Source organism: Scatophagus argus, chromosome 4 (genome assembly GCF_020382885.2).
Source record: "Scatophagus argus isolate fScaArg1 chromosome 4, fScaArg1.pri, whole genome shotgun sequence".
NCBI classification, from domain to species: Eukaryota; Metazoa; Chordata; class Actinopteri; family Scatophagidae; genus Scatophagus; species Scatophagus argus.
In genome coordinates this window covers 10,865,823-10,890,839 of record NC_058496.1, presented here as the reverse complement: position 1 = coordinate 10,890,839, position 25,017 = coordinate 10,865,823, and the positions used below count along the sequence as shown (strand labels likewise).

The following is a 25,017-nucleotide window of genomic DNA, read 5'->3' as shown; positions in this document are numbered from 1 at the left end:
ACAGGCCAAGTCTGTGTGTGTGTGTGTGTGTGTGTGTGTGTGTGTATTTGAATGTACCAGGAGGGGGTGCTATCAGTGCACAACAGAAGGCAGGACTACATTTGCCAATCTGCTCCCTCACACACACACTTTATCTCATGCTAACAAAAAAAACAGAGGGAAAAGCGCAAAAGAAAGACAGGGTTAATTTAACGCCCACTAATCAGGTCAAAACAAGTAATTGTGTTAATTCCTTCAACAAAATGAACTCAAACATAACGGTTAATTTGAAGTTTGACTTACAGCTGTTTGTATGCACACGAGGGCTTGTGCCATCATAAGACAAACACTAAAGAATGAGGGGCTAATTTCACTGACATTTTATGGTCAAACCCATCTTTCATTCTCCTCCCAGTAGTCACCAAACAAATGAAAGTTGTTTTCACAGCAGTCCTGTCTTTCCTCCGTGCTTCCGGAGGGTGGTCACTGGTTTTGTGAGAGCAAAAGATAAGAACCTCCTGTGGGCTCCTGTGTGCAAAACAGGAGGAGATGAGACAACTTCAGCCTGCTTTAGGACTGCACAGTTAATACAGAAAAGTAAACAAGGGAATACTGTTAGCAGTAAATACAGAATTCTTACCACCGTAAGCCAGATGTTGGGTCACATTTTAAGATTTAAAGTTCATCGTTTCAGCTCAAAGTCACGGGAATGCATTTCAAAGTGCATTAAAGGAACAATGCGTGAACTTAAAGACTAATGCAACAAATTCATTTAAGTAACTAATGTTTTCTATGCTCGTTGCCCTAACCAGTCATCTTTGCAAGCACACCAGAAAACAGACTGCATGTGTCACAATAAAGTGAGAATCACTTTAAAGATGCTTTTAGCAATAAGTCAGACTACTGAATCATCATCTATGTGAATATACATGTAATTTGTTACAAAAAAATTAAATTAGTGATACACAAACGCAAGAGCCAAATTGCTGAAAATAATTTTATTTGAAATCTGACTTAATATGCTGTACATTATGCAAAACAACGTGCTTCTACTTTACAAAAATGCACTAGGTCAGCACTCGAATAAGAAATAAACTCAGGCTACATACATGCACAATATAATGAATACACCCCTCACTTGTCCTTTCATTAAGAGTAGAAATAAAGTCAAAAAGAAGCGGGAAATTAATCTTAAATTCGTTTCTCCGCCGGCCCTCCGTGCAGGCTGATAATTCTTATTCTGGCTGAGGTCCATCTCCGTCCACACAGGGGAGACAAACAGTAACCTACACTCATATTTTCACTACACAACATAAAATGTCAGGAGTTGTCAGTTATTTACCCTTTTTAACCTCTCACTTTCATCAAGACGTCTCTGTGTGTGCGTTTCAGGAGTTCATATCTACGTCGGGGTGTGAATATGTTGGGTGGACAAGTCAGCTGTGTTTCTTTGGTCATCTTCAATTTAATTTAACGAGCAAAAACTGCTAAAATAAAACTAAATTCTACAGCCAGTCTGCCGACCACATTACTGTTTAAGCTTATCTAATAATAAAAGTCTGTTCTTGATTATTTAAAAAGTGTAACTTTGTTAAAATGTTCAAACAACACGTCTCCAATGACACTTTAAAACTGCCAGCTGCGTGAATACACACAACAAACTTTAACTTTTCATTAAATCCCCCCCCAAAAAAACACAGACGCAGGCAGTAAACATTATGTCGCTTCTCGTGCTGTGCTTTTTAAATGGAGTTCCAGCACTTTAGGCAGGGGTTTTATGGAATAATTCAGATGGAGAAAACACAAACTTTATCGAGTCTGAGCGCCAGTGGAGAGGCGCGCCTGGGAGACGGGGCTCATTCTACACGGTTCTCATGGCAGCTTTATAAAACCTGAACCACTCAGGAGGCCACCAGAGATAATCACCCTCTGTCACTTCGTCTCACTTGTTCTGACATAAGCGCTTTTACAATGTCTTCTGATGCGATTGCTTTGCCCCTGACGACTCCGGCCAAATCTCCCAAGAAGAGAGCCAAGTCCCAGAGGAGGAAGACGACTCCTTCAGTGTCAGACCTGATCCTGAAGGCCGCATCCGCATCCACAGAGCGCGGAGGTATCTCCTTGGTAGCCCTGAAGAAGGCCCTGAAGGCCGGGGGATACGATGTGGTGAAGAACAGAGCCAGAATCCTCATCGCCATCAAGCGCCTGGTGGCTAATAAATCTTTGGTTCAAACAAAAGGGACCGGGGCATCGGGCTCCTTCAAGGTGAACAAGAAGCCCCCCACACCTCGAAAGAAGAAGGTGCTGAAAAAGAAGCCCAAAGCGAAAAGGGTCAAGAAAACCAGAGGAAAGAAAACAGCAGGAGATGTCACTCCAGCAGCCAAGAAATCGCCAAAGAAAAAGAGGAAGGCAAAGAGTCCGAAGAAACCCAAGAGGCCAGCGGTGGCCAAGAAACCCAAGAAGCCAAAGAGCCCTAAGAAGGTCAAACGCAGGGTCACCAAGTCTGCCAGGACCAGAGCTGCTGCTAAGAAGTGAAAACTCTCCTAATGAACGCTGAATGGGACTAAAACACCGTTTTGGTGGCGTTAATTTTACTTGTGGACTAAAACTTCTGCATTCATTCCAAGAACTTGAATTTGCTTTAGCTATTTTGAAGTTTTACTATAGCAAAAACAGAATGATAGTTTAGAAAGCAATAGATGATAATGAACTGGCTTTTTCATCCACCTGTTGTGGTGCGTAAATGATTTCATTTCAATTGTTGAAACTAATAAACGTATTTTAATTTATAGAGCGTCTCGTGTGGTTTTATTTCAGCTTTGAGAAGATGTTGCGATGTTGAAATGTGATCTTGTCATTCGACACCGCCGAGTTCAGTATTTTACAAGAAAAGCTGAGTTCTGTGATCTCAAACAGGCAAAGAGTTTTAAAAGGTAAAAGGTTTGTGTTGTGTCAGAAATGACTTCCTGTGCTATATACTATTACATTTACTGACCGCCATTGTGAGCAACCTTTCATGTTAAAGTTTATATAGTGCCTTCACACATTCCGCAGCGGAACAAAAACAATCCCACTGCACAATTTTGCAGATAGGAAACTCCGGCTGAGCGTCTGCGCAGCAGCCAGTTATGATTCAACACAGTGATAATTAGTGTCTGTAATCTGAATGTATTTCTTACTATTGAGAGTCAATTACATAAGGACGTGTGAGAGAGTGACCAAGGGGGTGATTTCGGACCAAGTCTTGAGCGCGCGCGCGCTCAAGATGTTTTGGGATGATGCCTTTACGCACGATTACGCATGAGAACCAAACAGTCCAGAACTCCAGTATTCACACACAGTTTAACACTAAACTTTGTTGTTGACACAAAGAGATATTATGGTCACAAATTAGACTGAATAATGAATGTTTATAGAGCCGTCCTTCACACAAGAAAGTGAAACGGTCACACGTCTGCCACACGGGGCAGTACTTCCAACTGTGGATAGGTGGTGGTAAGACATAGTGGAAATGTAACCTAGAATCTAAATGTGAAAGTACTCCTCGTCAAGTTTTTGTTTTGAAGACTAACATCGGTGGAATGTTGCGACAAAGCAAAACAGCAGCTGCTGACGCTCTCCAGTCGCGCGCAAAAAGCAGCTAATCATCACCGACAACAGCGAGGTTTAAGGGCGTGTCACGTCTCCTTCTGTGGCGTTCATCTTATCTCCAACAGAAAAAAAACATGCCAGACTTTCAAGAGAAGCAATAGTTATTCCCTGCTTGTGAGTGCAGGCATGCCACCCCAACCCGAGATGGAGATGATATGGTGGAATAGTGATTACTCTGAGGGAGTTTGGCATGAGAATAAAAGGTCAACAAACAGGTGGGATTTCAACCAGTGGTGACAAAAAAGCGGGAAAAAGCACGACAAAACCTATGACCCATATTCGTGCAGTTTAGAGCATTTGCATAATCTTTGCTGGTGTGGCGATGTCTTGAACCCAAAAAGTAAAAGCATTTTGCACAACATGAGGTACTGCAACTCACACAGCTGTACAGATCAGCTGGATGGTTTTGTGTCGCCCTCTACTGACTGGATCCCATAATAACAACAAATCAGGGGTAGTTCTAATTCGCTGTGAGGTACCTTATTTTACATGGAAAAATGAAGCTGTTTGAGGATAGTTAGTCAATAGAATACGACAGATATTTACCTTAACTAGCACAGAGGTAGTTCGTCTATTAATGACACTTAAAATAATCTGCAATTAATTTAAATTTAGCACTAAAGAGGATAATAAAACGAAAAGGCTAATAGTCTGCAAGCATAAATGTGAAGACAGTATTCTTGCCACTCTGTAGTTGCAGCCAACTGTGTGTTGTCGATGTTGGGTGATAATTTTTCACTTTTTCAGGACATTCCCAGTGACGTATATTCATGTGACTGTTGACAGAGGTGAGAAAAACACAACTACTTCCTCCTTTCTTGTTTTTGCATCTGCTTTCTGTTCCTGTTGATTAGAGGAAGCCTGAACCACTTCATTTTTACCTTAAAAGTACAAATAACTTTTTAAAGAAATTTTTATCAACCAAAGCAGGGTACCGTCAAGCTCTGCCTTGCTGGGTTTATATTAAGCTTAACTTCTGCTTCCCCCTTTATCTCAATCACCATCTTATCTTGTTGGGTAGGGGAATATTAGAGAGATACCAGCAGAACATGGTGTAGATGACAGGCAAGTCAACCCAAACTTTTCCAGTGTGAGTATTGTTTTAGGGCAAAACTGTTTTTGTTCTTTTTCTGACAGATCATAACTAAGGTGCTCCTCCTCAGACTGCTTGGTGGCTTACAGCTATACATGTTTAGGTAGGCAGGCTGTCATGACTTCTGCCTTTTACTCTCCATTGCTGACTAAACTCACATGAATGATTAGTACACATAAGTTATTTCAATCACCATATAAAACACAGACTGACGTCTCTTGCCAAAACATTTCCCAATGCAGGTTTTAATACATTGTTTTTAAACATGGTTACGCTGTTACCTTTTTCTGTGACAGAAAACAGTGCAAACTTAAATGTAAATGTCATAAATTTATCTGTTTTTAAATAGCCTATACTAAACACTTTGGGGTAAACAACAACGCAAAATTGAAAATGAAAGAAAAATCACAACCACCCAGACCAGTTCTTAAACAAGTTTGCCCAAGTTTGTCTTTGTCGTATGACCATTTGCATCAGAGGAGGAGGAGTCTGGCTTGAACCTTATATTATGCCACCTCAGCCCTTTCTCATGTAGTCATCATGAATGCAGCAGAAACCCTCGTGGCTCTGTCTCTCCTTCATATCTGCTCTTCAGTCCCTGTCAGCCGCCCCACTAACTGGCTCAGACAATGTCGTGCCTCCACCAACCTCTCCATCACTGCGCTGGAGGTGCTGCCGGGCGGAGGCTGGGACAACCTCCGAAACATGGATGTGGGTCGAGTCATGAACCTCAGCTACTTCCATTGCCAGACCACTGAAGACGGGCTCTACCTCATCCCAGATGAGGTGTTTGTCATCCCGCAGAAGGCGACGGGCGTGGAGACCAACTCAGAGATAATCAGCTCTTGGCTGGAGCAGAAAAGCTCTACATCCTACACCATAAATGCGGATATCTCCTTCTTCTCTGTCCTCAATGGCAAATTTTCTACAGAGAACCAGAGGATGAAAACCCACCAAGTCAAAGACTCTTCGACCACAGCCAGAGTGCAAGTAAGTTTTTAATTTACATAGTTTGGACGAATAAAACAAAAAGCACATATAGTTTGCAATTATGGCTCAAAAGCTAAAATAATTCCCAAATATTATTTTTTACTAAAAAAAAAAAGTACTATTCTATCATGCATTACCTCTTAAACTGTTTGATACACAACCAAGTATACAAATTACAGTCATACACACAAATAAATGCATATACAGTATGTATGTTTCTAACTTTTTAACATAGGGAAAAGCCGAACTAAGTATGCCAGATGTTAAAAAATAAAAACTATATAATTAAACTGTAACATAATGATATCTAATCTTTTTTCTGAAAGGTTCGGAACTTCATCTACACAGTTAAGGCTTATCCAGACTTCACTCTGGACACGCGCTTTGCTCAACAAGCCAAAGCGATAGCTGATGCAATTGAAAACAACCAAACAAGGAATGCACAATATCTCTCAGAGAAGATGGTGTTGGACTATGGAACCCATGTTATCACCAGCGTCGATGCTGGAGCTACTTTGTTGCAGGAAGACTACCTCCGTTCATCGTATGTGTCAGACAGTATGTCGCAAAGTTCCTCTATCACAACACAGGCAGGCTTAAACTTTTTTGACAAAATCAAGTTTGACATAAGCAGTCAAAATACCCAGCAGAGCTCTTCACTTAAAACATATCAGTCCAATATTCAGTACTCTCTTATTCAAAGCCACGGTGGTGGCACACCTTTTTATCCTGGCATCACTTTGCAGAAGTGGCAGGAAAGTACCAGGAATAACCTGGTTGCTATTGATAGGTCGGGTTTTCCCCTACACTACTTTATAAACACCAACACCTTCCCTGATCTGCCACAGCCTACAGTTGGCAAAGTGGCTCGGACAGTGAGTAAGGCCATAGAGCGATACTACCAGGTGAACACGCGACCTGGATGTGTCGACATAAACTCCAAAAATTTCAACTTCCAAGCCAACGTGGATGATGCATCCTGCGAAGGCCCCGCTACAAATCTCAGCTTTGGTGGCGTCTACCAAGAGTGTGTTCAACTCAGCTCAGATGCAGGTCCACTATGTGAAGCCCTGGCCCAAAAAAACCCAGATACAGGTGCCTTCTCCTGTCGTGCGCCTTATGCTTCCACTTTACTGAGATCAGAAGTGAGACAGCAGGGATACACTACGTACGACTGCTATGACTACAGCTATCATTGTGGCTTTTTAGGTCTTTCACATTGCCATCGGAGAGTGTGCCAAGACAACTACCATGTTCGCTCAGCTCGCATCAACACCTACTGGTGCTCAGTAAATGATGGAAAAGCCCCAGACAACTCAGGGTATCTGTTTGGAGGCATATACAGCCCCTCTCTACTGAACCCCCTCACCAACACCAAAAGCTGCCCAGCAAACTTCATTGGAGTAAAGTTGCTCTCTGATGGTGAAGTGATCTGTGTGAGTAAAGACTACGAAGCTGCCACCAGATACTCAGTGCCATTCGGAGGCCTCTTCAGTTGTCAGTCAGGCAACCCACTGGCTGGATCCCAACGTCGCTGCCCTCCCAAGTTCAGCCAGCATCTCGCTGCAGTGAGTGACGGCTGTGAAATTCTGTACTGTGTCCAATCAGGACTGTTTACAGGTGGGCAGCTGCTTCCTGTCCGCCTGCCTCCTTTCACTAATCCTCCACTTATCAGCATGCAGTCCACAAACACAGTTATGGTGATGACCGAAGGAGAAAAGAGCTGGGTCAGAGTGGGACAGACAAAGGCATGGAAACTGGCCAAACCAGAGGAAATCAACGAAATGATACGCAAGCTTAACCCAGAATTGAATCAGATGTCTGCTGGAGAAAAGACAGCAGTAGTGTTTGGGGTCATGGGCATAATTGTGGTGGTCATAGCGGTAGTAATTCTGCTGAAGAAGAGGAGGAGGCTGTCTGGGTTTATGAGAGCTAGAGGCTATGAGGAAATCCGTGCAAAGGAAGACAATGAAGGGGAGATAGAGGTACGGCAGGATGAGGTTTAAGATAAACACAGCTTAGAGGGTTGGCTCGAAGAGAAAGAAGTTAAAGTGGTGTGACAAGACTTTTTGTCCTGATCTTTCTTGTTGATTGTCACCTCAGAAATGACTGTCTTATGGGAGTGGAAATCATTCACATGTTTAAGTCTTTCAAAATATCAATGAAACCAATGACTAATTCACACAGCCATATTTGAACAACTGCTACGGACGACATGTATCAGTTAAAGAATACATTTATCGGAGGACATTTTTTTCTGGCAGCATTATGTAACTTTAAGCCGTTGTTTTGCATGAGTAAGCTTTGTATTTTGCACTTATACTTATTATCTTCACACAGTGTCATACTATGATACATGTAAGACAATGCAGTTGGCCTTTGAAAAAACTCAAATGTCACATAGCACGAAAAAGAAGTGATTTCCAAAGGCTTCAGTGAAACAATAGCGCCCCCATGAGGCCAAAGCCGTTTATAAACATTTTTTATTTCCTATTTCAGAACTTGAACACTTTGTTTCAATGTGTCAATTCAAAAACATGTAAATATTCTTATACAGATAACTGATATTTTGTGAAGCAAAATGTTAATCAGAAAAAGAAGAAAAGAAACCTTAGAATTAGGACTTGTTCAATTTTTAGATAGTTTTTCTACCATACTACTAAAATTGACATATAGATGAATGCAAGTCAATTAAACTGCACTGCACATGACTACTAAATAAAGCAATTTAAGACAATTTCATGGATCTGTGTCTTCCTATCATATTTATAATTAATATTTTTTTTCTTTTTGCAAAACTTCAGAAACATCCTAAATCACAACAATATCACAGTCAGTGGTCACTTAAAGTCATCGGTCTTATAACAGGTCTGCATGATGTAGTGAGTCCTTTTTTCAATTAAGAGTTTAAAGGGACCCTTTAGCAAATAAAGTTCAATCAGTGAACTAAATCCAAATACATTTTGTTTTTCATGATTTTTCATGAAAGAAATTATGTAAAATTTTCTATGAAGACTACATCTATAGTGTATCATGGGGAATAACAATGCAATTATAATGCTTTATGACTACATGCATAAACACGTAAAGCTTCCTGATGCACTTTATCAACAGTCATAATAACATTACTGATGTGACTTATAATGAATTATAACCTCACCACTGATACTTTTTATTACTTATAAACTACAGGTTGACTGATGGGGCTTAATAATACATTATGACGACCTATACACACCTCCACAATCAACTGTAGTAAGGACCCTCTGTAATAATGCATCATTTTTTGCGGTAAGTAAAGTATAATGCATTTTCACGCATTTAAAAGAATCTGGGTCATAGTGTATTATAAACCCCACCAGACAACATGTTGTTTAGAACTAATCAGGAATATCCATGAACTATAAACTTATAAATCATTAAAACTCACATCTGTTTTGTGCCTGCTGATACAGTGAACCAGAAATTATTGTATGTGTCTGAGTGTAGTCATAAAGCATTATGAATGCATATTAATACCCTATGAAAGCCCCTCATGATGCACTATAGATGTGGCCTTCGAAGAAAATTATCTTTAAAATAATTAAAATTAAATTTATAAAAAATTACATATACAATATAGCTTTAAGGTTAGTATAACATGCAAAGGTACCGCTGAAGTGACCTCATACTATGCCCACATCTGTAAACGTGGCACCAGAGCACACACTGGTTCTGAGTGCAGAGATTTGACTGAGAAAGCCACCAACATTCCACCCACAACCATAAATAGACAATGGCAAAGCTGACCTCATGGTGTTGGTAAAGTTATCAGTACACAGACAGGCAGGCTCAGACACTGTGCAGATAGACAAAAAACCACACATCGTCACTCCAACAGACACGAACGTACTGTACACTCGCACACACGCTGACATACATCTAACCATTTCCTGTAAAGAGTGGCTCTCGTGACTGTACAATAATCTCCCTCCCCCACACGTGCACACACTCATACACAGCTGCACAGGGATTCATAGAGCTGGGTCATGAACATCAAAACAAACCCACTCATGCTGAGGAAATTGTTAAGGCCTTAAGGGGAGAGAGAGGGAGGGAGGGAGGGAGGGGGAGAGAGACAGACAGACAGAGAGAGAGAGAGAGAGACAGAGAGAGAGACATAGTCTTGACGCAGAGGAACTCCCTCCTTGGTCCTTTTCATAAGGCGGAGGATAGACAAAACGGTGCACACAGCAGGCTTTCAACACAGTCTGCCAGCAAAGCCAAAGCTCTCTCAACCGTGATTTCATCTCCTGCAGGATAAAGTCTTTAGTCATTTTGCAGTTCATCGTTTACAGTGCCATCAATGGGCTCAGCAGAGAGAGTTAGGCACAACAAACATATTTTTCTTGGCTGTTAGAATCCAAAGAGGAATTTTAGTAGGCGAAAGAATCTACGGCCAGACAACCTCTAAGAGGACAAGGAGACAATCTGAGGAATGATAAATAACATACAGTCTAAGGTAAGAGTGCACATCTGCTTGTGGTGTGTGCCTTCTTTCTTTCTTTCTTTCTGCTGCAACATCTGTTGTAGGATTATTCCAGTTATAAATCAGAGGATTAGAAGCTTATCTGCATCTCCTACAATGGACTTCAAAACAGACACTCGCAAAATACAGACTTTACCAAGTTCATTCTCACCCTCTATGTGTTGTTACGTTCAGGGAATCATGCGAGCTGCAGGATATCAATGGAGCAACCACGTCCTGTTTACACTGGCTTTACTGCTCATGTTGGAAGTCTGCAGGCTCCAAGGCTGTCAGATTGGCTCGGGGTCAGAGTGTGAGAAAGCCCCCTTTGTCCCAGGCCACAACCTAGCAGGAGAGGGTTTTGATGTGGTGCGAATGCGTCGAACAGGAGCATACGTAATCAATGTCAAAGGTCATCTGGCTGACAACCACACCTGCACACTGTGTCCAAACCGCTTTCAAAAAGGACAGGTGAAAACTGTAGTTCTTACTCACTTCTGGTGTCAAAAATTTCTTCACTTATTTGCTTTTCTTAACCTCCTCAGATTCAGAGACTCCCAGCAGCAGTGATCGACTGGCGTCCCTTCAGCCGCTGCAGCAAGCAGCTCTCTAGTGCCCTCCACCATTCTCTGGATTCCCTGCTGCGCAGCTCCAGCTCCCTGGTTAACAACAACTGGGGTCTGGGTTTGAGTTTAGAGAACATTGGCAATGCAGTGCTGGGGGGAAGCCGCTCAGACTTGGCAAAGTTTGCTCGTTCACAGCACAGTGTGGACAAGGCCACTTTTGCCATCCACGAAATCAGCTGCACCTACTACAGGTTAAGTGGTGTGGAGTTGGTTAAACTGGTTCTTTGTAATTATATGCAAGTTGCTGCATTATTGGGAATATTCATTTAGCCTGGAGGCTTGTCTTGAAGTTGAACTCTGCTTGCCTTTTGTTTTTTAGCTACAGACTCTCTGATCATCCCCCACTGAGTACAGAGTTCACAAAACATCTGAAAAGACTTCCACAGAGGTTAAATACAAGCCAGGACAGAGCCCTATACAGACGCCTGATAGACACTTATGGAACGCACTACATACACCAGGTCAGGGGGTTGATAATGTTGCTGCCTTTTATAAAGTGTTTGTACTACAGAATAAAGATTATACACTTCACTGCACTGCAAAAATTGAGTTTTTCAGTCTTCGTGTCATTATATGTTGATGTCTCCAGGTCCAGCTTGGTGGTAAGGTGAGGCGAGTCACTGCCTTCAGGACCTGTCTGGCAACGCTGAAGGGCTTCTCCGAGTCAGACGTCAAAAACTGCCTGAATGCTGAACTTCGAATGGCTCTTGGTTTCCTCCCTGCGAATGCATCCTTCTCCAACAAGTGTGACAATCTCCTGAAGGGTAACATGAGCATGGGCTTCTACCAAGGCTTCATGACCCATAAGATTGAAGTAATTGGAGGGGAGAGGTACTTCCCTGACATCCTTTACCAGCAGGACTTGTCTGAAGCATACAACAGCTGGATGAATAGCCTCCACGACAACCCTGATGTGGTCTCCTACGCCATCTTCCCTCTGCATCATCTGGTGGACGACTCACAGATCAGTGCTAATCTGAGAAGCACTGTCACTGAGTACATCAAAGAGAACCAACTGAAGGAGGACCAGTTTGGTTTGAAGAACTGCTCCCCAACTCCAAATCTGGACCACAACTGCTGTCCCTTACGGGCTGGAAGAGGAACTCTCCGACTGGCGATTCACAGAGCTGCGGGTCTGAAGGCAGACACTTTTACAAAAACGGACGCTTACGTGAGGATTTTCTACAATGGCATGTACGAGGAAACGGAAACGGTGATGGACGACAATAACCCTGTGTGGAACACGACCTATGGCTTTGGATCAGTAGAACTGGGTCAGGAGTTGAGGCTTGAAGTGTGGGATAGAGATGTGCTTTACAATGATGTAGCAGGAAGATGTGTCGTCTTCCCCGAGCGCGGAACCCACTCTTTAAGCTGTCAGCTGAGCAGAGGAGTTCTGTACTTCACCTACACCGTTAAATGTGATGCCCACTTGACGGGCTTCAGGTGTGGACGATACTCTCCTAGCGCTGAGTAGATTATTAGTGTGTTAATGTGGATTTTAGCATATCCTTCATATTAAACTTTCAAGTAACTTTTTTTTTTTTTTTATCATATCATTTTCCTCACATTTTAACTTTAAACTTTTTGTCAACATAATGGGTGCCAAAGAAATTTGTCCCCTTCTTCTCTCTTAGTTTTATAATGTAAAATTCCAACCTTACAAGCAAAAAAATGTTGTCTTCTATGTAAATGTCTTGTAATATCTCAGAATAAATGAAGCAAAGCCTTGTGAGTCCACTGTACAGACCAAAATAAAGTGATTTTGATTTTGGACATATACTGTTGTGCGACACCGGTGTGACACAGGTGACACAGGTGTTTAAGTGTGATACACTGACGTATATCAATAACGCATTGGTACAGTGGTAGCACCTGGTCCCCGCAGGAACACCGTCTCATTTCATTGTACTACTGTAAACAGCTAAAATGATAATTGAATGTCATCTACAGCAACAAAAGCCATCAGGAACACTTCATAATTTTAGAAAAAAACTTAACATTTATGCCTCCATTCACATACAGAAAAAATTCATACAAGTCCAATTAATTTTATATTTTCTAGTCTGTCATTAAACCTCCGAAAATTTATTTTTTCCATTTGTTTTGGCAATTCCTCCTGCTGTAGGCATGACCACACAAACATTTAATCCAATTTTTATTATTCAGTTTAAACAGGAACCTTAGAAACATACAAATGAGTTCATAAAAGCTTTTACAGTTACACTTGTACACTCACAACACATTAGCCACTTGAACAGTACATTAAAATGCAGCATCCACCTCCTCAAATCATCACCTTCTCGGTCGCTTGGCTCGAGATATTTAAAAGAGTAAAGGAAACCAATCAATATTTATTGAAGACATTCTCTTTCATAGTACTCTGTTACTTTTTCTACTTTTACACACCTGAAAATCTGGAATATTTGTATATTAAATGAAATGTCTATAACCACACAACCATGTATCAAAAAAAAAAAAAAAAATTAAGTTTCTCACTAAAAGCGAGAAACTTAAATTTTAAATACAGCACTGGGATGAAACACGTAACACTTACAGTGGGGGAGAATACAACTTTTCAGATACTTGGCCAATATCCTGATGCAATCTCAAGCGTCAAAAAGTTTGTTCAGGGTTGGTAGCGGAGGAAATTCATGTGAATAGCAGCAAACTCTTTTGCTAAGATGCAGCAGTCTAGTAGGGGAGATTGTAACCAAAAATCTTCTACTTTCCATGCATCACCTCTTCAGATATGTAAGCACAATTTCATTACTACAACTCGCAGTACTTTATCTATGAAAGACTGCGAGTACACTTCATTTCACCTGACCAGCATACAGCGCCTTTTAACTGCAGGTGAATAATACTGGCATGGGTTAGGTCAACTTATGTTTATGTTTCAGTCACACGTTTGATGGTGTACTCCAGCACATGATGTATTCCTGACGGTACAGTACGAACTTCTAAACCCCACTTTGTCTCGAGGTTATACAGCTGGACATCCAGACGTAACATACGGAGTGCATAATGTTTAAAAAGGCATCGTTTTTGGTCTGCCTCTACATACTGATCTCATAATCAAAGTAAGAGCAAAAAACCGTGCAGTTAAAAACAGCTTTTAGGCACAGCTACCACGCTACACAGTAAATCAGATCTCGTCAGAAGTTTCTCATGGCAGCATATGGTTCTCAGTAGTTTTAGAGTATAAACACAAAAGTGTGTGTGTTGTGTCGGAACACTCAAGTCTGCCCAGAATCACAGGAGTACCATCAAAAAAGTATTTGTACAGTTTCAAGTTTCATGTGTTTCTGTATCACAGTCCCAGTGAGGCTTTGAGCAAAGATGCCATATCTTCAGGTATGGTCCCCACATCACCTAAAGGACAAATTATGCTTAATTTTTTTTTCCATATGCAAATAATTCAGAATTCAGAGAATATTCATTTAGAATAAACCTAAGTCAACTGGTTCAACGCTGTGCCAGGAGATCATTCGAACATGTAATATGACTGATCACTGACCCTTGGACTTTGGATCAATTACCTACAGTACAAATGGAAGCTGCTTTACATCTTTTTTGTTCGTATTCATCTGCACTTCGTTTACCTAATTTTATTTATTATTTCTTTCAATTTTATTTATTTACTTCTCCACCTCACAATTGCACCATTGTTTTTTTCTGTACACAAAACATCCATTTTATGTCTGTCTGTCTGTCCTGAAAGAAGGACTGACCTCTTTCGCTACTGATGAACTCTTCAATATTGATTAGTTCAAGTCTTGCAAGTCTGTAAGCTGTAAGCAAGTGAGTATTGACTGTTGGGAAACAAACACTACCCAAAAAAAAGAAATCTTCACGCTCTTACTGTTATCAAAACAAAGTTTGTTGTACTTTGTTATCAAAGTACAACTTAATTAATAAACAGCATGCATGCAGTGAAGAAAGTGTACATATCTGTACACATCTCCTTACCCTGATCAGCAGTGGTCATGTCCTGCTCCAGCTTTAGTTTCTTCTGGCCCAGCTGCAGTATGCAGTCCTCTATGCTGTCTTTACTGATCAGCTTAATCACCTTTACAGTCCTGACACCAACAGGAGGGTAAATCAGTCACTGTCGTACATCAATACACTGAGCACAGTTCAGACTGGGAACATTTTCACCATAGTAGGTCCTGTATTTCAGTTAACACTACGGATGCACAAAAGGGATTTTAATTACCCGCTTCCCATGGCCAACATCAATAACCGATTTTGCTTTTTTTTTTTTTTTTTAAAGAAATTCTTAACCCGTAATTTAAAGCTTCATAGCTCTAATTAGATTTGTTGCACAGAATTGCAGAAATATTTTCTGACCAGTTTCTGAAACAGTGGGAGGAAATCTCAATTACATCATAAGGTAAAAATCATCCCATAAGATCAGAGTACAGACTACAGAGGAGATGGAATAGAATTCCACTTTACCTGGTCTGGCCCACACGGTGGCATCTGTCCTCTGCCTGTTTGTCATTGTAGGGATTGCAGTCGATGTCGTGTAGGATGACAACATTAGCTGAGGTGAGGTTAATGCCCAGGCCACCAGCACGTGTTGACAACAGGAACACAAAAATGTCAGGATCCGTGTTGAACTCATCAATCAGCACAATCCTGCAGGGGAAAGAGATCATTTAAGACATCACATATGACAGTTTGTTGATGAAGTTGAGTACCAAACATTACTTTCATTTTACTCAGTTTAACATGGGGTGTGCAATATTGTTCACAATAATATCGGAGTTCAAAACCACAAATCTTCTTCAGTGTTTTGTCCTATCGGCAAGAATAATACGTATTTTGAAACACTGTGATATTATTTTAGGCCACGTCACCCAGCCCTAATTTAACATAATAGTTTTTCACCTTGAAGTAACAGCTAAAGTAACAGATGTGATCAGTGAATCATTTCAACTTCAATATCACTAAAGCTTATGTAATACTCTCACTGCAAAAAAAAGTAATGCTGTTTTTAGTACAGATGAGTGACGATATTTACCATTAGCAAGATGTAATGCTTTATGATTCTGCCTTGTTGGCTACAACCAGTCTGACTTCAATATTAACTCTGACCTGTCAGCTATGGGTGTGGATCCATCCAGTCTGACGTATCGATGCTTAAGATGTTTGAGCAGCACTTCCACAATGTCAAGCATCATGGTGAACTGACTGAATAAGACCACTCTGTCTCCCTGTAGGATTGAAGGGACAGCGTTATACTACAGGACTTATACCCGTGCAAAAAAAGCAGATTGCATCTACCACAGACATGGTTCTGCACATTTGTCTTTACATTGTTTTTAAGCGAGCCCAGCAGCCCTGTGAGGTGGTGGAATTTCCCAGAGTCGAGCAGTAGATCGGTTTCAAGCTGGTAGGAACCGATGGAGGAATACTGTTGGCACAGACGGTGAAGTTCGAAGTCTGACATAACTTCCATGTCCTCCTGGATCAGAGCAGCATCTGCATCAAAGTGAGTTGGTTCCTGGGAGGGAGGAGTGAAAGAAGAGTAGATGAAATATTTAATATTTAATGTTGGAAATACCTACTAGTTAGGGAGGAAAGAGAATAAAGAAGGAGCACAGGTGTGGAATGACAAACAAATGAAAGACTGAGCAATAAGGATTATACACCCTGAAAATACAGCATAGGTTAGCACAAATATACCTTCCCGTCTCTGTTACTGCAGTGGATTTAAGGTCGAACCTATGCGCTTAGGGTGGATGTTCCATGTTAATTTCTGGAATTTAACTATACAGATATTTTATAATGGCATAATCATTTGAACATTTGTGTCATCAGCCAGCTGAGCCTTGCAGTGCAGCTTAGAGAAGGCTGTCGACAAAGGAAATATCATGCAGCATTTTGGACAGAAAGCACTGTCTATTTACCATTTACAAAAGACTTGATGCAAGAACACAAAGCAGGGAAAAACAGGGCTAGTTGGGGAGAAGGACTGACCTTGAGCATGAGTTTGCTCATAGCTTTGAGCTTTTCTGTGCTGTAATATTGTCTGTGAAGCAGAGGGTGGTTGGCCATCTTCCTCAACTGCATCATCACATTACACAACTCACGCTCTGCACAGAAAAGACACAAGGGGAATTATTAGCCGCACATTCCATTCTGTTATTTGTACAAACTAAGATAATGCACAACAGGGAGCAGGAAATCAGGCTTACTCTCGCCATTGGTTGAATTCTTGAGTTTTCGAAAGAGGTTCTGATAGAGAACCTGCTGTTTTTCACTCATTGAGCAGGACTCTATTGTCTCTTCCTTGGCTGGTAGCTGCTTGAGGACCTGGATAAAAGGAAAGACCATTAGTTATTCACAACAAATGCTTGTGTGATGCTCTGACAGAACACTGAAATGAGTAACAACTGTTGAAAAACATTCAGTGAACCGTAACAGATGCTTGGAAACTAACTGAAATCCTCAAATAAAAAAAAAAAAAATGTGTCAAACTGAGAGACTGACAACATTTTTTTATTACAAAACACACTTTACACATAATATTTACACAATATAAATGAGTAAAATCAACTCACCTCACTCTTGACTCTTCTGAGGATAAAAGGCTTCATGATGAGTTTGGCCTGAGAAATACGATCCCTCTCGAAAGGGCTCTGCTCCTCGTGGGATTTCTGATACATAATACACAACGCTAAACAATCAGATGGGCCAAAAGATGAATAAAGAAAACATAATATTATTCTGGACTTGGTATCCAGCTTATGAAACAAGATGAACCAGGAATGTTGTTTCATCCATTTTACATCCCAGCTTTTATGTCAGAATATACAACTGATTATAATTCAACATAGAATCAGGTTAGAATATTAAAAAGGAAGAGGTCAGGCTTGTGTTTACAGTTGTTGTGCATGCAATTATTTGTGCCATACAGCTTCAAACGGCATAGCTGATCTCTGGCCAAAAAACTGAACTCAGAGTGTAACTTACCATAGAAAACATTTTGGAAAGCTGTGTAGTGGAGCTGGAGAACATAGACGGCATGATGAAGTTCAGGAGAGACATCAGCTCTAAGAGGTTGTTCTGTAAAGGAGTTCCTGTCAGCAGCAAACGATGCTCAGCCTACAGGGAAAAGAGGCAAACAGAAAGTTTAAGTGAAATACTGCTGGGCGTTAAGGAGTAAAAGGAAAAGAATTCTAATGACAGATATGAAGACATCACGGAAAACAGATGGTGGGGGTATAAAATAAATTACAAAATGTCAGCGAACCAACATTTATAGCCATAAGGTGGCGGTAGCGCAGAGAGTTCATGTTCTTCAGCATGTGGCCTTCATCGAACACCGCATACTTCAGACGCAGCTTGCGGAAAAGGCTACGATCGCTATCATTTCCTATGGCCAAGTTATACCTGCAAACCAAGTGAAACACAAGCAGAACAGGACAGAAGTAAGGACTCATTTCCTTTGTGTTCAGGTGTGAGTAAGAAGTTCTTGGAGGCACTGATTTAACTGTAATAATCTTTAAAACACAACAGAGGGTCTGTGTGTGTGTTTGTATATGTTTGCTCACGTGGTCACAATGACGTTGAACTCAACATATTCATTAAGGATGTCGTGTCTGAGGTAGCGGCGGTCCTCCATAGATCCTGTATACAACATAGAGGTGAACACTCTACTTGTGTCTCAAAACTGTGGGAAACTCAAAGGGTCCCAGCAAGTGCACACACCAGACATTTTACCTGATTTATGGAAAAAAAAAAAAAAAAATCACCAATCACACTTCCCAGAGATGAATACCTGCACTCTGGTAACTCAGGTTCTCATCAGTCTTACTGCACGAGACTTTGCGTTCTTGTTTCATCTTCTACCCGTACCAGCTCAGCTTCTTGCTAGGGATTTGCTGCAGCGCTACTGTTGGCTAAGGCTAATTGTTTTGCAAAAACATGACACCGATTCCTCTTCTGCCATCTCTGCGCATGCTTGATCACAGTGATCCCAAATCACTTTGCAGCAGGAAGAGAGTATTTCAAAGTAAAAGGATGAAATGAGAAATCTTACCATAATAGACTACAACTTTAAGGCTTGGACACCACAGCTTCAGCTCTCTGACCCAGTTATCTACAAGACAGAGAGGAAGAAATCAGAATAAATCCCTCATAAATTATTCATTCATTTTTTTCTTTTTGCTATGTGTAAGCATGGCCTTAAACAACAAACACAACATGCTGTTAGGTTCAACATTATTATCTAAATAGCAAGACTGTGATCTGAGGAGACTGTTACCCAGTGTGGAGGCTGGTACAGTGATGAGGTGAGGTCCCTCTATTCCATTCTGGTACAGCTGGGACAGAAATGCAATAGCTTGGATAGTTTTCCCCAAACCCTGAGAGGAGAAAGAGAAAGAGGAAGAGAGATGGAAAGATCCAGAGTCAGTCAGACACAAAAGGGTAAACAAAGAGCCAAAAGTGGAGAGACAAATAAGATATCCGAACATCTGTATTTCAGATCATAAATGTTTATGTTTAGGGGGTTTTGGTTTTGTCTTTTTGAACCGTGCTGCTTCCCACAGGTCGCCTTACCATTTCATCAGCAAGGATACCACTCAGTTTGTGTTCGTGCAGAAGCAGCAGCCATTTTAGGCCAATCAGCTGGTAGGGCTTCAGCTGGAACCTGAAATACAACAAAGAACAGACTGAGAACAGGATCAGAAACCTAATTTTTATGAAACACATACTTAAAGTCTCTAAGACATAACTTATGGACCGAAAAATGCATAAATGTTGCGACCTGTGTGACATGACCGAAACCGTCATGGGTTTTTCCTTGAACCTCTCAAACAGGCCACACGTGTGGTAGCAGATGTAGTGATGGATGAAATTTACTGTATTGGTTTACCAAAGTGCAGTATCCAGAACCTTCTTCAGTAATGCCTGATTTCAGCTCTCATGAATTCCATCACAAGAACTGCCGAGTGTGCACAATTTTAAGGTCATGATTTGACGTAATAATTTTTCCCAGCACTGAGGGTTATGCTATTATTATTGTTACTGCTACTGTTATACTATACTATATGTACTATACTTTGCATATGGATTTGTAAAGGATCAACAGATCATTATTTATATGGTCTGACAACTGTCATTTCTATTTGTGCAGTGTAAAGATGTCAGAGGGGGTTTGGTGATCACGTTGACTTTCAAAGTACTAAAAAAAAACAAACAAACAAGCCAAAAAAACCAAAAACAAAACATGCTTAAACATACTTTATGTACATATGTATGTGTAGAAAAATTTACTCACTGGCTGTTGAGTATGTGGGGTTGTTTCATTGTCCCTGTTCCCTTCTCCATCACCTCAGTGACCTGTTTGACCATTTTTGAGGAAATGGTCTCACATTTGGACATGAGCCCTAGAACTACCTTCCGTTCTTTGAGTACGACTCTGCAACCCAGCAGTAAGTCCTCCGACAGCCCATTGTTCTTGTGAAAAACATCAACCTGAAGAAAAAATAACATGCATGAAAAAGGAGAAGGTCCAGCTTTGCTAGGGTTCATATACCATTTTCACCATTACACCAACAGGGACTTTAATGACATTTAATGACATCGCATTCTAAATGCACACACAGCTTTGCAGCTCTAACAGCTTCCACTCTTTTGGGAAGGCTTTCCATAAGGTTTTGGAGTGTTGCTGTGGGGACTGTTGCCCATTCATAAAGTAGAGCATTTGTGAGGTCAGACACTGATGTTGGACCAAAAGGCCTGGCTCACAATCTCTGTTCCAGTTCATCCCAAAGGTGTTCGATGGGGTTGAGGTCAGGTTTCTGTGCGGGTCAGCCAAGTTCTCCCACACCAAACGCATCCAACCATGTCTTTATGGACTTTGTGCACTGGGGCACAGTCATGCTGGAATAGAAAAGTTGGAAGTATAGCATTGTCCAAAATGTCTTGGTATGCTGAAGCATTAAGATTTCCCTTCAGTGGAAGTGAGAGACCCAGCCCAACCCCTGAAAAATATCCTCATCCCCCATACCACACCTTTACCAAAGTAAATATTTCACTGACCGATGATGCAGATTAGAAAGAAATCACCTCTGTGATGTCTATTTGACAACACACACACGCACACACACACACAGAGGTTCTCTCACCAGGCTTTGCCAGCTGTCAAAAGGTCTCAGTTCCAAAATCTTCTGAGCTTTTTTAACCGAGCACCCAGAGATCAGTGACAGCTCGTCCAGAGACGCATTCTGGAAGAACGTGAGGATCTCATTCTTCAGTTCTGTCATGCCACCTTTATTGTCAAGCTCATCGTCAGAGTCCTCAAACTCCGTGCTAACTGTGTCTTCATCGTCATTTTCCCCCTCAGAGCTGACATGTTCATCTGAGGCACGCGCCTTCCTCTTGCTCTCTGCTGCCTGCTTCTTAGCTATACTGGTCCCACTGGCAAACCTGGACAGCATCTGAACAGTAGAGGAAGAGGACGATGGCTTCATGGAAGAAGAGGTAGCAGTTTTCTTGATAGAGGAGGATGAAGATACTGAATCTGAGCCTTTTTTAAACCATGTATCCAGCGTGGAAGAACTGGTTGTCTTTTTGGAACCTTTGCTATCTTCTGAGTCCGAACTGCTGTCCTCACTGTCCTTTGTAACATCAGTGTCATCTATGCTCTCCTCTGATTCACTAATATTTCGGTTCCTTCTTTCATTGTCTCTGTGATCTTTGTGGTGCTTCAACTTTTTGTGATCCCTGCTTGTTGTGTCTTTGCTCTTGGATTTACTAAATTTCTTTTCTTCTGTCTCAGGTGAGCTGAAGCTAGTATTATCTGAAAACAGAAAGAAAAAAAACCCCAAATGAATCAGTATCAGAATAAGAACATGAACATTAAAAGTACAAATGTACACAAAAAGATGGTGACTGCTGTGTTCACACCAGTATCTGAGAACATCTGCAGGACCTGCAGAGCATCTTGAACGTTCCAGTCGTGTTCCTGCAGAACCATACGCAGCTCCTGCAACATGAAAAACATGAGCAGCGGTGAGCCTACAATGTCTCTTTTCTCGTGGTGTTATGGCTTTAAGGTCAATTTGGAGGCATCATCGGACAAGCACACAACATCGGTTTCTGCTTCAAAGTTTTCAACTGAAACAATGAGGCAGATATTCTGTAAATGCTGTCATATAGACAGGCCATGATGACTGAAAATCACAGTTCATTATTACATCCTCAGGCATACACCCAGTGTACGGTTACTGTTACGTATAGAATCAGACTGGACTAAAATGAATCTAAATATGAAATGGCTCAATACGTTATATAAACAGGGACACATTGTCTGTGTGTCTTTACCTCCTTGTCCTGGTCTGGAAACTTTTTCTGGAGTCTTCTAACCATGGCTTCCTGCTTCTCCCAGCTTGGCTCTTTGCCTTCATTGGTGTCTTCACCAGAAACCTTTTGGTTTAAATATAAGTAAAGTAAAGTCAAAGCTCAGAGGAGAACATCAACAGTGAAATTAGCATTTGGCACTGAAAGCATAGCCATAGTCTTTTTGATTATATACATCATTATTAATACGTGATCAATATGCTAACGCTTATGTGGAACTTGCAGTATGTCTGCAAAAGCATAAAATTGCTTTAGCTGTTCATTTAAATTAAAATAACAAGATTGTGTAAACGCACATGTTACGCCATTGTTTTGAACTAAAAAGGTCGTTCGTGATCTTACCACTGACAATGACCGGCTCTTCTTTCTGGGCTGAATCTCACCACTGTCCTGAGAACTACTGGATCCATCTTGCTTTCTCTTCCTGCCTTGGTCTGCCGCTGAGGGGACAAAAGAGTCTGCAATCTTAAATCAGCTTATTGAGAAAAGTACCAGTTATGTTATTTTTGTACAATACACTTGTTCAGTAATAATGGTGTGCATGAAATTTGAATTTCCTTTATGTTCCCAATAAAGAGCCAAACATTACCATCTTGTCCTATTTACTTTACTTTATGGGAGGCTGATGATTTTTCTCCAGCAATAATCAAGCTTTCTTCACGCTAGATTACCTCCAAGAAAGTTTTTCATTCTAGTTTCTGTGGAATGCAAGTACTGTCATTACATGCTTATGAAAAATGACTTACCTCCATCAGCAAACCTTTTAAGACATGCATTTACAGCCCCATCTAATGTGCTTGTGCTCCCAATGACCTGAAAATGGGACACAACAAGGTGCTTTGACTGGGTAAAGTCAGGAGAATCTGCCCAATTTGACTAAATTGCTCTGTGATGAAAAATTGCAAAGCCTCTGCTCTTCTGCCACTCACCTCCAGTAGCTCAGTCCGTGTTGACTGAGGGAACATCTCCAGTAGTCTGTTCATTTTCTCTTCAATTTCAATGTCCTCGTCATCTGTGTGATACGATTCCACATTTTTGGCTGATTTCCCTGTGGGATTCCTATAGAAAGAGAAAGAAAGAAAGACAACAAGGCTGTAAAACAGTATGACTGATTAAATTAAAAAAAAAAAAAAGAAATTGTGGTACCTTTAGTTTCCACTTACTTGGATTTCCTAGTTAGTGGTATTTTGGATTTTGTTTCAGAGAGCAGCTCATCCTCCTCCAAGTCAATGGTAATGACTTCTTCAAAAACCACTCCTCGGGCATGTGACTTTGGTGGGGCTTTGACAGGTTTCTGAGCTGGAAAGCAAAATGGTCAGAAAAAGTTAGCAAATTCAGTCATGGCAGTCATAAATTCAGACCCTTCATGTGGTCTAATTGTGGAGTTTGTAGCTACTCTGGTTTTATGTTACATGTACAGATACTGTAGTCTGTGTTTCGCTACAATTTTTATGCAGCTGGTAATACTGGGTGATAAGAGGGAGTAATGCCTGAGAATAATGGGCATGTCTTCACAAGTCATTATCACACATGTTAAGGACCCAGGCCAGAAACTCTGGTTGGACTGGGAAACAACAGTGCTGGATAAGTATGACAGATTGGTCCTCAGGATACAACTCGCTAATATATTAACAGGCGAGATCTCATCATAATATTGTTATATATAATGACAGTAATCCTTTTCTGATCTTCAAGATTACAGGGGAAGGTGACATTGTGTCAAGACTCCAATCAGCCTTCATATTGTTGGTGCTGACACACTGTCTTAAAAATAATGTGATATTTGACTTTGCCAGCATTGCCGTGCTACAACCCAGACGGACTCTCATTACAACAATAAAGACGCTTCAAATCCAATGAAAATTTACCCCAGAAAGCTTGACATTTTAGATTCCCCACGCGGCTACCACACTATTAACTGAGAAACAGTCATTCTGGTCTTCAGCAAAAAGCATCATGCTGTTAATAATAGCCTTGTTACTTAACGTTAGTGCTAACTATAGCATGCCTGACACATCTGGCTACCATCCCTGTAAGCTAGCTTTAACATCTGCTTATTACCTGGCTTGTTCTCCTTCTCAGACTCGGGACTTTTGGAGCCGCAGCCCTTATCTTTGTTTGTTGTCGTTGCTGCTTTCTTGTCAAAACGAAAACGGTCAAGATTGAACATACTCATTTTAACAGTCAGTTTCGTGTCTGACAGCGGCAGCCCTTTGTCTCTTTGTAACCAAGAGTATTTTCTCTCTCCTTTCGCATGAAGCCAAGCGTCCCTTTTAGCCAATGTAACAACCTAGCAAGCTAAGTAGCGTCGGATGTTAGCAGCGTGTGCAGTAGTCGTAGAAATACGGCGATTTAAAGCGCTACCACCGCTCCATTTTCAAACGTAATGATTTAAAACGAATCGATTAATGAACCACTTAATTAACAGACAAAGACAACACTCCGAAGTCCTGTTACGACTGCTGTGTCGCGACTGCTGCCGGTTTCCCGCGAACTCCAGAGGCCCCGGAGGATGCTGTGCCGACTATGTTCATTGGTTAGAGGAAGAAGTGGGCGGAAACTTAGGGGCCAGTCAAGATAATACTCTTCAAGATACTTCCGTTTTTGCTTAAATTCTGTTTTGACACGTACCAAAGGCTGAATCGTTAACAGCTGTACATCCATTTCTCATACCCCCATCCCCAGACTACTGCGATTTACTTACCAAAGTATAATATGTATGTATATATATATATATATACAGGCGCTCATGTCGTTGAAATATGTTGAATGCTGTTTCTAAATTGTGGGAC

General features: G+C 41.1%; 4 protein-coding genes across 4 annotated transcripts; 3 read left to right on the top strand and 1 right to left on the bottom strand.

Moving 5' to 3' along the window:
• Positions 1 to 1,883: 1,883 nt before the first annotated feature.
• On the top strand, positions 1,884 to 2,768 carry LOC124058421 (protamine-like protein). The gene has a single exon (XM_046387657.1). The coding sequence runs from the start codon at positions 1,951 to 1,953 to the stop codon at positions 2,512 to 2,514; it is 564 nt and encodes a 187-aa protein (XP_046243613.1). The 5' UTR covers positions 1,884 to 1,950; the 3' UTR covers positions 2,515 to 2,768.
• A 2,474-nt stretch (positions 2,769 to 5,242) lies between these two features.
• On the top strand, positions 5,243 to 8,455 carry mpeg1.1 (macrophage expressed 1, tandem duplicate 1). The gene is made up of 2 exons (XM_046387656.1): positions 5,243 to 5,713; positions 6,040 to 8,455. The coding sequence occupies exons 1-2, from the start codon at positions 5,264 to 5,266 to the stop codon at positions 7,717 to 7,719; spliced, it is 2,130 nt and encodes a 709-aa protein (XP_046243612.1). The 5' UTR covers positions 5,243 to 5,263; the 3' UTR covers positions 7,720 to 8,455.
• Positions 8,456 to 9,892: 1,437 nt separating this feature from the next.
• Positions 9,893 to 12,626, top strand: prf1.5 (perforin 1.5). The gene is made up of 5 exons (XM_046387655.1): positions 9,893 to 10,214; positions 10,416 to 10,691; positions 10,766 to 11,037; positions 11,166 to 11,307; positions 11,436 to 12,626. Exons 1-5 carry the CDS (start codon positions 10,191 to 10,193, stop codon positions 12,321 to 12,323), a joined length of 1,602 nt encoding a protein of 533 aa, XP_046243611.1. The 5' UTR covers positions 9,893 to 10,190; the 3' UTR covers positions 12,324 to 12,626.
• Positions 12,627 to 12,987: 361 nt separating this feature from the next.
• smarcad1a (SWI/SNF-related, matrix-associated actin-dependent regulator of chromatin, subfamily a, containing DEAD/H box 1 a) lies at positions 12,988 to 24,753 on the bottom strand. Its single transcript, XM_046387654.1, has 23 exons — positions 24,287 to 24,753; positions 23,389 to 23,524; positions 23,155 to 23,284; positions 22,972 to 23,038; positions 22,568 to 22,665; positions 22,190 to 22,291; positions 21,773 to 21,851; positions 20,992 to 21,665; positions 20,142 to 20,338; positions 19,421 to 19,511; positions 19,125 to 19,224; positions 18,900 to 18,959; positions 18,412 to 18,487; positions 18,115 to 18,250; positions 17,831 to 17,962; positions 17,419 to 17,514; positions 17,053 to 17,170; positions 16,835 to 16,950; positions 16,170 to 16,358; positions 15,950 to 16,068; positions 15,308 to 15,490; positions 14,819 to 14,928; positions 12,988 to 14,221 (listed from the first exon to the last, which is right to left on the bottom strand). The coding sequence occupies exons 1-23, from the start codon at positions 24,399 to 24,401 to the stop codon at positions 14,160 to 14,162; spliced, it is 3,186 nt and encodes a 1,061-aa protein (XP_046243610.1). The 5' UTR covers positions 24,402 to 24,753; the 3' UTR covers positions 12,988 to 14,159.
• Positions 24,754 to 25,017: the final 264 nt, after the last annotated feature.